The 15,239-nt window shown below is 37.4% G+C and overlaps 1 protein-coding gene across 1 annotated transcript in view; it reads left to right on the top strand.

The window, feature by feature from the left end:
- Positions 1-15,021, top strand: part of LOC150077062 (solute carrier family 12 member 8) — a 179,950-nt gene extending 164,929 nt beyond the window's left edge. Inside the window, exons 13-15 of the mRNA XM_090386023.1 lie at positions 10,260-10,377; positions 12,866-12,923; positions 14,851-15,021. Coding sequence (XP_090242149.1) covers positions 10,260-10,377; positions 12,866-12,923; positions 14,851-15,013 — 339 coding nt within the window. The 3' untranslated portion in view covers positions 15,014-15,021. The remainder of the gene's footprint in view (positions 1-10,259; positions 10,378-12,865; positions 12,924-14,850) is intronic.
- Positions 15,022-15,239: the final 218 nt, after the last annotated feature.

The raw sequence follows: 15,239 nt of genomic DNA, 5'->3' as shown, positions 1-15,239 counted from the left end.
AATACTTATATGTGGTCTGTAATTTTTATCTTCTTTTTTTTTTTTTTTCATATGTAGGACTAAATTAGTATTGGTAGTGGAAAATGAAAGAAAACAAGTTTATCTAGCGCGCGTGCACACACACACACACACACACACACACACACACACACACACACACACACACACACACACACACACACACACACACACACACTCTTCATCTGTCCATCCCCTCTAATAATTTTGACTAATTCTTCCTTAAAGTTGTTCCACAACACCAGATAGAAGTTTGTTCCAACAATCAATCACTCTGTCTGGCTGAAAGCAAATTTTTCACACATCTATCCTACAACCATCTGAACAAGAGTAAGGAAGCCATTGGCATTTAATTTACTCGATCCATTTAGGGCCTTAAATACTTCAATCCAGTCTCCTTCACGTGTCTAGTTTCCAAATTCAGCAATTTGCACAACTAAGGACTTCTGTGGTAAGAGTACTCTTTTGTATCCTTGACTAATCTTGTTATTTTTACATTACCCTTCCAACAGATCCACTCATCCTTCCAAAAATTAGGTTTCCAGACCTGTATGCCGTACTCAAGACATGGCCTAACCATTCCATTCCTTTTAAAGTACCTTTGATACCCACTCCCCGGACTGAAGTACATCCGTGGATGTCTCAGGACTTTCTTAGGACAAAAATAGAAGTTATTGCCATTAAAATAAATTAAATGAATAATTAACTTAATTAAATCTTAAATAAGGTCAAAGGGAGGATAAGACTACTAAGCCCCCATATAAGAAGTTGAGCCTTGAGATTATTTCTCCACTTATCCCAGTGAATCAGAACTAGAAGGCGGGGCTCTACTATTAGTTCTTAATAATATCCTTTGCTTGAGAACATTATAAACAAAATTATTGAAATGTGTTAAACATCTTTTATTAACAAACATCAACCATAATTTTTTGCGATTCAGACTTCCAAGTGATAATCTTAAATCTGCATTCTCAGAAAAATCGAGCATCACGTGTATTGATATCTCTTCCTCTCCACAGGTACAGCTAGTATTTATCAATAAGCCTAATTGACATAAGCTTAATGGCAGTCCATGTTTGGTTAATAAGAAAGCTGCATGCATACCAAACTGGAGCCATGATGCCATTGTCTTTTCTTTACATCAATAATATCTACTCTAAGCAAAAAGATTATAGGTTTGCCTCCCCTTAATACTTTCATCTCATCTCATCTCTTTTGCCATAAAGCATGTGATTTAGTTAATATCCTTTTCTCTCTATCTTTGTCGTTTCTTGCATACAATCGACTTGAATCAGGATCAGATGTTATTCTTAATACAATGGCAGATATATTTTTCTTCATTGAATACATCATACCAGAAAAGACAAAATTCACAGGCAATCTCCCGGCAAGCATCTGTAGAGCTTCTGTTGAAACTGTCTTACAAGCTCGAGTTGTACTTAGAAGAGCAAATCTCTGCACTTGATTTAGATGTTGTTGGATAATACTCTTATCTGCTCTGTGCAGCCAAGCTCTAGAAACATATGTGACTATGGAGATAAATAAGCAATCATAAAACATTTATTGATCTTCCCTTTATACTCCAGTTATCTCTTAATTCTTCTGAGCTTAGCATACAATGATCTTATCTTATTTTTAAGAAACTTAACATGCTAAGTAAAGAACATGTGCTCTTCCAGATACAAATCAAACAACCTACGTACCTAACAACCTTAACATGACACAGGGAGATTCTCTGTGCTCTAACTATGGAGATTACCATTCATGTTTGGCCATCCTTTAAGCACACAAGGACTATTTTTCCTATAAGATATTTCAAGTTTATACACCCTATTCCAGTGTATTAACTTTTCTAACATTTTACTGGCATGTAACTCTGTTTCGGACCTTGAATTTCCTAGACCAAGGCAGCCAGATTATCAGTATAAGCTGTAAATTATAAATTAGGATTTCGTTTTAGAAAGTCATACATTACTATGTTCCATGCAAAGGGGCCAATCACTGAGCCTTGAGGGTAGCATCGTCTGCTTATTATACAAATTATCTCAGTGTATCTAGTTTTAATAACTATACTTCTGTTTGAAAAATAACTTTTAAACACTGAATAAAAGTTATCTGGGCTAAGGTAAAGAAAGCTTGCACGAGAAGCATGCAAAAGTTTGTTGTTGTTATTTGGTTTTTAGGAGCATTAGCAACTAAGGCCATATTGCTTCGGGAATATGCGGTGGTCATTCCTTGACCTTTCCGCATCCTCCGTATTTGGTGGTGATGGGCTCGAACTCCGGTCTAATCAAGAAGCATGTGCTACGCACTGCTGCTCCTTCCCACGTGGCTATGGAGGCGCCACAAAAGTTTGATGAAATTAACCGGTAAAAGTACTTTGCCATAACGGCATTTGTATTGTTGCTCGCTTGGTAAACAGACGGTGGATGTTATCAGTCTGGAGTAGAAGTTGAATCCCACTGGAGCTTGAAACCATCCTGAAGTGGAGGGGGGGGGGTAACCTGACCTTTTTTCTTTAGAATCATTAATTGAATTAACTAAGTAAATCACAAACAGTCATATTGGAAGTTCTGATGCCGTAAAAAATGTTCGTAACGTAGTTTCACTGGTAAACTTTTTCGTAATTTGCTGTGCTTCTCGTGTGGGCTTCCTTTGCCTTTTTTTTTTTTTTTTTTTTCAGTTTAACAATTTATCCACTAGTCCAAAGGATCCGTATTAGGACCACAACTGTGGTCCTAATACGGATCCTTTGGGAACCCCACTTCTTACATCAACCCAATCTGAGGAAAAACTATTTATCACAACTCTCTGCCTCCTGCCCTGAAGCCATTCAACTATCCATGTAAGGATTTTCCCTGTGATTCCAACCTGTTCCAGCTTATAAAGTAACTGCTCATGTAGGACTGAGTCAGATGCTTTGCTGAAATCCAAATAAACAATGTCAAAATTATTCCCTAAGTCCAGTGGCACCTCCATAGCCAGGTGAGCAGGAGCAGCAGTGCGTAGCACACGCTTCTTGATTAGACCGGGGTTTGAGCCCGTGCCCACCAAATACGGAGGATGCGGAAAGGTTCAGGGAATGACCACCACATATTCCCGGAGCAATATGGCCTTAGTTGCTAATGATCCTAAAAACCAAATAACAAACAAATAAACAGCTAAGTCCAGCTCTTCAGAACCCGGTAAAAATTGCTAACCAGATTAGTTAAACATGATTTTCCCTTTACAAAACCATGCTGCATATCCTTCAGAATTCCATTTCTATCTAAGTGATCCTGAATTCCACCCTTGATCATTGTCTCCATGATTTTCCCTACTACTGAAGTTAGACTGACCAGCTGGTAATTTCCCACTTCACTCTTAGAACTACCCTTATGTACAACTTTGTATGGAGATACATTGGCACTTTTCCAATCCAACGGAATCACTCCCGAGTCCAATGATGCTCTCATTATTAGCCTCAATGGTTCAATGCACTCACTTGCCGTCTCCCTTAAGATTATAGGGTATATGCCATCAATCCCAGGAGCCTTATTGGCCTGTAGGCTCGAACCATTTTTCATTAAATAAACATGCAAAATTTCATTTTTTTTCATCTTCACTTCCATAATTTCTCATTGATGTAAAAGGTTTTTCTTCTGTAAATAGCGATGCAAAGTAACTAATACTATCCTACATCCCTTACATAAGGGTCCGATCTGGTTTGTCCTTCTCTTCTTTGCATTTATATATGTGAAGAATTGCTTATCTCCCCCCCCCCCCTCTTTGCTCTCTTTTCCAGCTATTTCTCATAATCTGCCTTTGCCAGCTTAACCATTTCTGTGGCATTGTTACAGATCAGTTTGTAGCTGTTACAGGCTTCAGTACTTCTTATTGCTCTGTAACTTTTCCATGCTGTCTTTTTCTGCTCAAGTAATCTGGGAACTTCATTATTCATCCAACTTGGAATTCTCCTCGTGGAGTATTTTTTTAATGGTATATAAGCGTTTAAGGCTTCTGTGATTAATGTTTTAAAGGTATACCATAATTCAGTTGTATTTGTTCTCTGTGAGATATCTACCCAGTTAATAGAGGCCATGTAGCAACTTAAGCTGTCATAATTTCCTTTCCTGAAATTATAACCCATTCCTTTGCCTTTAACAACTGCTACCTCTCTTCGTCGTCCACCGTAGAATTCCATAATCACTTCCTGCTACTGGTTCCTGTACTATCAGCCCTATTATGTCATCTAGTTCGTGGGGGATGATGAGGTCTAGAGTATTCTTTTCTCTAGTACTTTCCCTGACATGTTGATACAAATAGCAATCATCTAGTTGATTTAAAAATTTTGTCCTCCATGTGGAGTTTCCTTCCCATTTGCTCCAATCAATTAGAGGCAAATTAAAATCACATGTAATAAGACATTTATGCTTACTTGCACATTTCATTTGCATGTAGAGGCTCTCATAATCACCTGACCTGTAGATTACTATCACTCTCATTATACTTTTGCTTCCAACTATCTCACACCATATAGATTCTATACTGTAGGGGTTGGCAACTTTTTTGAGTGAAGAGCTGCACTTCAGCTCAAGCTTGAGGGGGGGGGGGAGTTTAATAAATGGAATAGTGGGAATGTCTTTTATTAAAAAAATATATATTTTGAAATATTATTTATTAATAATACAGTAGATTCCGGTTATTTAGGCCACCGGTTAATAGGGGCAGCTGTTTATTTGGGGAAAATCTTAAAAAACAGAAACCAATTGAGAAAATAGCCAGGGTTTACTTCGTTTAATTGGGGCAGGAGACCACAGCACTGGAGATTACCCTACGATTGTCTCCAACTGAACCATGTGGTTCAGTCGAAATTCTGGAGGTCACAACCATAAAACAATAAAAAAAAATTAGCGGTCACCTGTTTATTGGGCTTTTCTGTTAGTGAATTTTATCATAAATGGACAGTAAACGCGATCTTACTGAATTTGTGATAATACCGACAGCTGGAATTCTGTGGGTTATTATGGTGAAATGTGTTTACACTTCCAAGAAATCTTCGATCATATAAAACAATTAATTTTCAGATCTTCTCTTTATTCCTATTTTTAAAGCTTCATAACTCGTTACTCCATTTTTACTTACGCATATTGTGTTATTTGCAATTTGTGTGTGCCGTTTTTTTTTTTTATTGATTGCTTATCTTTTTACTGTTTTAAATTTTATTCCTCACCCACAAATGTCAGTGAACAGAACTGTCAACTAGTTCGTATGTGCATATTACAGTACGTATTAATTATTCCGATTTTCAAGTATCATTTAATTTTTTAATTGGTAAGGTAATAAAGGCTAAATTTGTCCTTAATATGTCTTTACTTTTATAGCCTGTGGATAGTGTTCCTCCTATTTTCACTAATTAGAATTGCTGTTTAATAGAATTAAAATTCAATTCACAAATGTGATCACAGTGACTGACGCTTACTGCACGTCGTATAGTGAACGGTACTTTACTATGTTGAGTTTGTCGTAACGTGATTTGATTGTACAGTGAACCAATTGTAAAGGGGGGGGTACATTGTATTTTTAACTATTTATGTGAAACTTCGGATAATTGGGGCAGCCGCTTAATCGGGCCAAAATGCACTAGTCCCGATGTGTCCCAAATAACCGGAATGGACTGTATTTCTAATTAGTGACTTTTGCTGCTGAACATCTTGAGCGAGTATCTCAACATAAGGGAAGTATGCTGTAATTTTTATCTTTAAGCATGCTGAGAGACTTTCATTGTTCAGATGGTTTCTTGATTTATTTTTAATATAGTTAATGTTCAAAAACATTTGCCAGCAGAAATTCTTCGAACCAAAAACTGAGAGAAGTCTGAACTCAAATATTTTCAAATTTATGTGTGTCCGGTAAGCTACACCAGTCATGTAACACAATTTGGTCTTGCTTTTTTAACTCATCCATCGACATCCATTTATGTAGAATTGCAAGGGCAGCCTTTTGCCTCTCCAAATCCTCAATTTCAGTTTTAAGGCATTTTGGTCTTGCACTCCATATTATGTCCTTTATTTTTAAGTCTTCTAACTCCATTTCAAACTTTGCTTCATGTGTGCTAAAAGTTAAAGAGCCGCAGTTACATGCTTAAAGAGCTGCAGGTTGCCGACCCCTGCTATACTAGCATGCAAAACGCCTGAATCTGGGAAAGCTTTCGTTGCACTCAGGCTGCTTTTGTTAAGAAGCATGACCCCACCACCCCTTCTATCTTCCTTATCCTTCCTAAATACATTGTACATACCATACTGAAACTCATCATCCCCTATCTCCGGGTGGCATCACATTTCTGTAAGCCCTGTTATGTCAGCAATACTTGTCCTAACCAGCAGTTCGAATTCACTCATTTTATTGATGACACTTCTGACATTATTGTATAAACAATTAAGACTTAGTATTCTTGTATAGTTAACTACCCTGACACACCCCTTAAAGTTATTTAAGCTCACTTTCCTGTCATTAGCTGCCCGCTCATTTGAAACATTTCTGCCCTCAATATGTTCTGTTGCGGTAACAAACTAGAACTCTTGAGGTAAGTGCAAGTGTTACTTTGACCAATATTATCAGATAAACAATTATCTATATTACCGTTTTCTTCCCAAACTAGCAGTTTCCCTGAATCTTTAAGGTATCCTCAATAATACTGGCAAAAATGCACCACCTTTGTTTAAGTGTATCCCGTCTTTACAAAACAGATTCCTTCTACCTACAAGTGCAGGCCAAACTGATAGAAATTTCCCCCCAAAAAGTCTTGCAGAGTCCATGTCTTGAGTTAATCCACAAGGTTTTCAGCATACAATTCCTCCTATTGTGCCTGGGCGGAATTGCAGACACATAGATGTGACATAACTTGCGGCATTTCTTCAGCATGGTCCTGTATTTGTCTAACAAATTGTCAGATCTTGTATGCTTAATGTCATTAGTCCCCACAGTATTATTCCCTTTTTTTAAAACCATACTGATTTTCTGAGGACATTATTCTCTTCATAACTAATCATTAATCAGCTAATGCCTTTCCATAGACTTTTGCTAAAATAGGTAATAAAGTGATTGGGCAATACAAGCCGGATTTCACCAGCTGGTCAATCAGGGAGGGCTTTTTATAATCAACTTCAACTGGGCAATCTTCCATGTCTAGGGAAAGACACCTTCCAAACAATTATTATACATTTTAAAATAACATAAGCCTCAATCTATAGGTTCTTTTAAGCACTACAACTTCTATCATATCCAGCCCTGGCCTAACCATTGCCTTATGCAGCTGGAAAATTACCTCCTTGGCCCTGCTGGCAAAATTTCTGTATATTTGATGGCACTCCAGAGCTGCCCTAACAGCCCATCTTCACTGCTCAGAGAACTTCATGTCTACTTGCACAATTATTCCCAGTATAACGGTATAGTTTAGGGCTAAAGCCTCAGGTTATGTAAAGAGTTTGACTAATGTACAAGTTAGTGCAATTGCATCATTCCAGTAGTAGTGGCGGCATGTGTTGCAAGAAAGCATGTGTATGAGCTTATGCAGCATCAGCCAAAAAAAAAAAATCGCACCATTCCCTCCAAATGCCTGTCCAGTTCCTCCTTAAATTTATTCAGCTATCAACTTCCACAACGACAGATGGAAGTTTGTTCCAGCAATTAATCACCCACTGGCTAAAGGCAAATTTCTGCACATCTATTCTACATCTGTCTTTTCTTAATTTGAATTTATGCCCCCTTAGGTTCGTAATCTGAACAAGTGGAAGGATCCATCAGAATTCAGCGTGCTCAACCCATTCAAGGCCTTATATACCTCAATCAGATCACCGCGCAGGTGCCTAGTCTCCAGCCACTGCAATTTGCAGAACTTAAGCCTCTCTTGGTAAGAGGATCCCTTCATTCCCCTCACCAATCTTGTTGACCTTCTCTGTACACGCTCAAGCAAATCTACATCCTTCCTAAAATGAGGCCTCCAGACCTGTACGCAGTACTCAAGGCGTGGCCTGACCATTGCCTTATACAGAGGGATAATCACCTTCTTTTCCCTGCTAGCAGAATTCCTATATATCATTGACAAAACCCCATGACCTGCCCTGGCAGCCTGTCTGCATTGCTCAGAAAACTTCGTATCTGCCTGCACAATTACTCCCAGGTCTTTTTCATTTTCTACTACCTTAAGTGTAGTACCACACAGTTGGTACGTTTCCCTGGGGTTGCTTCTACCCATATGCAGTACTTTGCATTTGTCAAGGGTAAACTTCAGTTGCCACTTCTTAGCACATCTGCCCAAATCATCTAGATCCTGTTGCAGTAGCATACTGCTATTACTGTCATTAACAACCCTGCCAATCTTTGTATCATCTGCAAACTTCGACATTAAGCCTGATATACCTTCATCAATATCATTGATAAATATACAAAACAACAGTGGACCCAACACCGAACCCTGTGGGACTCCACTAATAACATTAGTCCACGAAGAGCAGCACCCATTGATTACCACCCTCTGTCTTCTCCCACTTAACCAACCTTTTATCCATTGTAGCAGCTTACCCTTAATACCATTCTGCTCCAATTTGTACAATAGTCTTTCATGCGCAACAGTGTCAAAAGCTTTCCTGAAATCCAAATAGATATCAAAATTATTTTTTGCATCCAGTTCCTTTGTAACCACATCATAATATCCTATCAAATTTGTCAGACAAGACTTTCCCTTAACAAACCCATGCTGTGTCTGAATTATTGCAGCAGTCTTGTTGTACATAGCCAACTACTTAAGTAGTTATAAATTGGCATCATTAAGTATATCTCATATTGTGACACAACAAGTTGCCATGATATTGCACTACCTCAAATAAGTAACACTTCACCCTATATTTAAATAAGTATAAATAAGTAACACTTCACCCTAGGAGAAGACTATTGTTACTTATTCTCAGTGGATACTATCATCCATATGGCACTGTTTTGGAACTTATTGGCTCCTCATCAGTCGGTGGGCATGTACCCTGGTGTTGCAATGATATTGTGGATTTATACTTCTCAACTGGGTTGTCATCATTGCAACACCAGGGTACCTGCCCACCCACTGATGAGGAGCCAATAAGCTCTGAAACAGTGCCGGGGTGATGGTATCCACTGAGAATAAGTAACAATAGTCTTCTCCTATGGTGAAACATTACTTATTGGAGGTAGTGCAATATATTGGCAACTCATGAAAGTATTCACAATATGAGATATACTTAATGATGCCAATTTATAAATACTTAAGTAGTTGGCTTTGTACTGAAATGACGCAATTGCACTAACTTGTACATTAGTTAAACTCCCAGTATAACATACTCATACCCACTTGGTGCAAGTATGTTATTCTGGGATTACTGCTTCCCATATACACAGTAGTTTGCATTTTTCAACGTTAAACCTCAATTGCTACTTCTCAGTCCATCTGGCTGATTTTTCTAGGTCTCGTTGCAGCATCATAACCTGATTTCTGTTATTAACCACCCTGCAAACTTTCATGTCATCTGCAAAATTGGACAGACTGCCCAATTTTGCAGATGATATGACATAAATAAAAGCCACATTGGCCTTTCCAGTCACTAGCAAGGGTTCAAACTCCCCTTACATAGTTACACATAACATTACTGTTTGTATGTCTTTAGCTGTTTTGTTTTTTCATGTTTCATCACAAATGAAAATGTATTTTTCCTCATAACAATTACAAATATCTTTCAGCCCTTCTTTCCAAAAATAATGGAAAGAAGGGCTGGAAAATAATGCAGATTCTCAAAAGTTATGGTTTTAGATGCATCAGAGATAGACATATATTGCACTTGTACAAGTGAGTGTTCACTGACCAATTTGCATATTTTACAGGCTGAAAACTCAGAATAACTAATGGTGAAAGCCTCTCCTCCTTCTGCCTGAGGTCAGCTAATTACAGCCACAATTTCTGAAGCATTCAGAAATTCTTCCAGTGTACAATGGGACTTGAACCAAGCCTTCTCCAAACCAGCTACAACAAGGTTCTCCATGACAGTGGAGAACCTTGTGAAACATATCAAAAGTTTATATAATACCTTTAACTCTTAAATATCTATTTTCTTTTTAGAAAACTGAAGGTGGTTCTTAATATATAGTCTAAGTTTAGAATTTATTGCAGTTTAATACAATGAAATTCAATATGTGATATTTAATATAGATATTTGTATTTGTCCTTTATTATTTAGGCTGTAGTGAAGATGGTAATAATGTTTCTTGTCCACTGGGGTTATTCTCTTGCTGCCATTTTGACAATGGCTCTTATTTGGTTCTATATTGGCCAAGCAAATCCAGGAACTTTTCGAGGTTAGTAGCAGTCTCGGGTGAGTTATTAGTTATATAATGTTATTTCATAGGCATTAATTAAGTAGATAGATTTTGAATGTTGATAAAATCAGTGGTGCAAAAACGTTTGGCCATAATTGTGATGGATTAAACACTCTTTTGATAGTCCCAAACAAAAGCTTATTAAACCTGTGGTACTTTAATAACTGTGATTGCCAAGAGAGAAGAAACTTTAATTTCTGTGTTGTAATTTTGTGGGAGCAGGGCTTGGTGAGATTAGAGTCAATAGCGCTTAGTTGTAGCTCTGAATTACTTAGCATTTTTTTTTATTTATTTATTTATTTGCAATCTAAATTGTATTCCATCTTGTAGTTTTTTGAGCATTAGCATTAGTAGAGGCATTTGATGCAAGAAAGCAAGCTCATGCAGCATCAGCCAAAAAAAAAAAAAAAAAAAAAAAAAACCCCACTTCCACTTCACCCCTCTGTTCGTTCAAAATACCTGTCCAGCTGAGCCTTAAACTTATTTAGGCTATCAACTTCCACAACAAGGGATAGAAGTCTGTTCCACCAACCACCCGCTGGCTAAAGGCAAATTTCCGCACGTCTATCCTACATCTGTCTCTCCTCAATTTGAATTTATGCCCTCTCAGGTGATTATTCTGAGCGAGAGGAAGAATCCCATCAGCATTGAGCATGCTCAAACCATTCAAGGCTTTATACACCTCTATCAGATCACCTTGCTGGTGCCTAGTCTCCAGACACTGTAATTTGCAAAACTTAAGCCTTTCTTCGTAAGAGCACCCCTTTGTTCCATTCACTAATCTTGTTGCCCTTCTCTGTACTCGTTCCAGCAGCTCTACATCCTTCTTGAAATAAGGCCTCCAGACCTGTATACAGTACTCTAGGTGTGGCCTGACCATTGCCTTATACAAGGAAATAATCACCTCCTTATCCCTGCTAGAAAAATTCCTATATATCATTGACAATACACCATGAGCTACTCTTGCAGCCCATCTGCACTGCCCAGAGAACTTCATATCTGCCTGCACAACCACTCCCAGGTCCCTTTCATTCTCTACCACTGTCAGTGTAGTACCACAGAGTTGATATGTTGCTCTGGGGTTGCTGTTTCCCATGTGTAGTACTTTACATTTGTCAATGTTAAACTTCATTTGCTACCTCTCAGCCCATCTGCTCAACCTTTCCAGATCCTGTTGCAGCAGCATAGTGTCAGTAGTGTCCTTGACAGCCCTGCCTACCTTTGTATCGTCTGCAAACTTCGACATTAAGCTTGATATACCATCATCAATATCATTTATGAATACAGAAAACAATAATGGACCCAACACTGAGCCCTGAGGGACTCCACTAATAACATTGATTACCACTCTCTGTCTTCTCCCCCTCAGCCACCCCTTTATCCATAGCAGCAATTTGCCTCCAATGTCACACTGCTCCAATTTGTGCAGCAGTCTTCCACGTGCAACAGTATCAAAAGCCTTTCTAAGATCCAAGTATATAATATCAAAGTTATTCCCTGCATCATAGTATCCAATCAAATTGGTCAGGCAAGACTTCCCCTTAACAAAACCATGCTGTGTCCGAGCTATAACTGAAGTCTTGTCTAAATGATCCTGCAGTGCTTCTTTAACTAGTGCCTCCATTGATTTTCCTGGAACAGAAGTTAAACTCACAGGTCTATAATTACTTGTGTCAGCCTTTGATCCTCCTTTGTGAATTGGGGTCACATTTGCACATCTCCAGTCTGTGGGTACTTCCCCTGAGTCCAAGGAAGCTCTCATAATTATGGCTAAGGGTTTGCTTACTTCCTCTGCTGCCTCGTTGACTATAACTGGATAGATCCCATCCACCCCAGGTGCCTTTCTTGTGTTTATCTTCAACAATTTCTCCTCCACTTTACTCTCAGTTATTACAAGATTCTCTAGCTTACTGCTTGAGTTGAATACACGTCTGGCTTTCCCCTCGCTAAATAACTCCTCATGTGTGAATGTCGATTCAAAATATTCATTTAGTTTGTTAGCTACCTGAGCAGGATCATCAACAGTTGACCCATCGATATCATCATGTTGATCTCATATTTTTTTAATGACATCATTTTTAATCCATGACATATACTTGTACAGACATAATACAGATGGCATCATGAAAAGCAGAGAAAACAAGTCACATAGCAGCCAAGTAGTGTAATGCTGTAGGGTTAGAAATACGATAAAACATTGCACTTAAAAGTTGCAAAAAATATGGCAACACAAGTGTGAGGCTGCTTATGTATAACCAGTGGTGTTTTTTCTTTCTCTCTCACAAGTAAGAATATATCTCCCTCATTCGTTTAATCCCCTTTGGGGCCATGTACACACCTCATTTAAATTATGAACTTGATTGAAAAACTAAGGATTAGTTATTAGAAAAGAAGAATTGTTTAGTAAGAAATCCTTTAACATAATATTCTGAATGTGTACTGAGTAATTATAAATTTTTGCTTTCAGGAGTTGCAGAATTTAAGCTTCTTCCATGGTTAAAGAGTATTTTACTAAAGTGTATTGGGTAAGTCTTAATATCAAACTTTTATTAAACTGTGTAATAATATCAACCTTAATAATATTAGAAATGACTAAATTATGCAAGGAAGGGGACTGTTTTGATCTATTACAAAAAAAAAAAAACCTTTACCAAGCTCTTGCCATAACCACCTTGGCTAGTAATTCATTCCAGTGGTGTACAACATGCTGCCCAAAATTTTGTGAGATCTCATAGATCTTATATTTGTGCTTCTCGGCTTTCTCACATATATACCAGTGAGAATATATCTCCTTCATTCACCCTCCCAAGATGTCCAGTTGCCTAGCTTTGCACTGTGCACCTTCAAAGCTGTTCTTCATATAAACATCAGTCATTGCTAGATCCACCATGACAGTATAGTATGTTTGTTAGTTGTCACTCATTTGGAGAAATCTGAATCCCATTGATGGCTGAAAGAATTTCTGAAAGATTTTTCAATCAAAGCTGTAGTTATCTGATCTAGGCAATGGGAGTAGGTTTCCCTACGAGTTATTCCAGATTTTTAAGCCTGCATAACATGCAGATCAGTCCATGACATGCACTTGTGTGGACATAATACACAATGGCAGAATATGGGCTGTCACTAACGTGCCTAAAACTCAACAATAACAGCATTATATTCAGGATGCAGTCTCGCCATTTTATACAGAAAGGCAAATATGAAGGACAATGATGTCCTTCATATTTGCAAATCTATAAATCATAGAGAGAGTACTATGTGCCTTCCTAGCTGCTTGTTTACATCATAAATTTCATATCTGATCATGTTGTTATTATCCCTGCATCTTTTTCATCCTGAACCATTTTCAACTCCTCTCCTCCTAGTTTATAAGTAACTTCTGAATTCTGTTCCTCACATGGGATACCTTTCATTTAGAAGTGTTAAACTTCAGTTGCCATTTTTTCAGACCATTTCTGCAACTGATCCAAGTCATTTTGAAGTAACATGGCTTGGTTCTAGTTGTTAACCATTCTTCCTACCTTTAGTTCAGCAGACTGACAGTTTCTCCTGTATTCTCTTGTTATTACAGTATATTAGACATAGGAAGGAACTCCATTTGCTACACTGGTCCATCCTAAGGAATGTCCATTATGACTACTCTGCCTCCTGTTTCTTATCTTTTTATTATTTTCACATTTGCTCATTGGATCATCCCCTGAACCAATGAAAGACCTTACCAGTAATCCCAGTTTGCTTCAGTTTATATGGTAGCTTTTTATCGGGAACCATATCAATATCTTTGCTGAAGTCAAGTTAAATGATATAAAAGTTTTCTTGTATCCAAATGTTTTATGACTTTGTCATAATAATTAACTGGATTGATCAGGCATGGGCATTCCCTTCAAAAACCCATGCTGTGATCCATTAAGGATACCATTCTCATTGAGATTGTCCTGTATATTATCTTAACCACAGACTTCATGCCCTTTCCCACCAGCGAAGTCAATCTCACTGGTCTAGTTACCCTTTGTATTTCACACATATCCTTTGTGGACTGGTTAGACATTAGTGCTTCTCAAGTCCATTGCACTCATCCTAAGGTCTAATGATGATTTCATTAGTATAACAGGATATATATATATATATACCATCCACTTCTGGAACCTTTTTGCTCAGTTTTTTTTTTTTTTTTTTTTTTATAATAGACTCTTCTCTGAGAAATTTGTTTTATGATCATATATAGCAGTAAAAACCATAAATGTGTGTTCAGAATTATGCAGCAACAAAGTTCTCATTAGAAACCTTCAACTGTTTTTACCATTTTATAATATCCATTTTTTTTTTTTTCTTTCCTCTTCTATGGTAAGTAAAAATTATTATTTTGTTATATATGATGTATATTGTAGTTTAATTTTTAGAAATATTTTATCATATTTTATTCCTACTGAAGTCTCTCTTCTGACTTTTAAGGTGTAAGCCAACAGATAGTGATCAGATTGTAATTACACCAGTTCATCCTGGAGTTGATGTTATTGCAGCTCAAATCACTGAAGAAAACATGGACTATGCTTCAAGAGAACGATACCACCATTCAACAAATGTAAAAAAAGCCCCAAATTTTGATAGTGACTGACAAATGTGACTGGCATTAGAATGAATGTTTGTACAGTAATTTATTTAAACAATGCTTTTCTGTTATGAGTAATAACATTTTTGTAATTTATGAAAATGCATTTTAAAAAACATTATTTACTTAGTGATAAATACATGAAATAAACAGAAAAAGTTGCAAAAGTTAGCCAAGAAAACATTGTTATCCTTATGTAGGTTTTTTGTTTCGCTTTAATTTATTAATAACT

Source organism: Mastigoproctus giganteus, chromosome 12, assembly GCF_048544385.1.
Source record: "Mastigoproctus giganteus isolate SK-2022 chromosome 12, ASM4854438v1, whole genome shotgun sequence".
Classification (NCBI taxonomy): Eukaryota; Metazoa; Arthropoda; class Arachnida; order Uropygi; family Thelyphonidae; genus Mastigoproctus; species Mastigoproctus giganteus.
The sequence above is the reverse complement of the archived record's forward strand: the minus strand, read 5'-3'. Positions and strand labels throughout refer to the sequence as shown.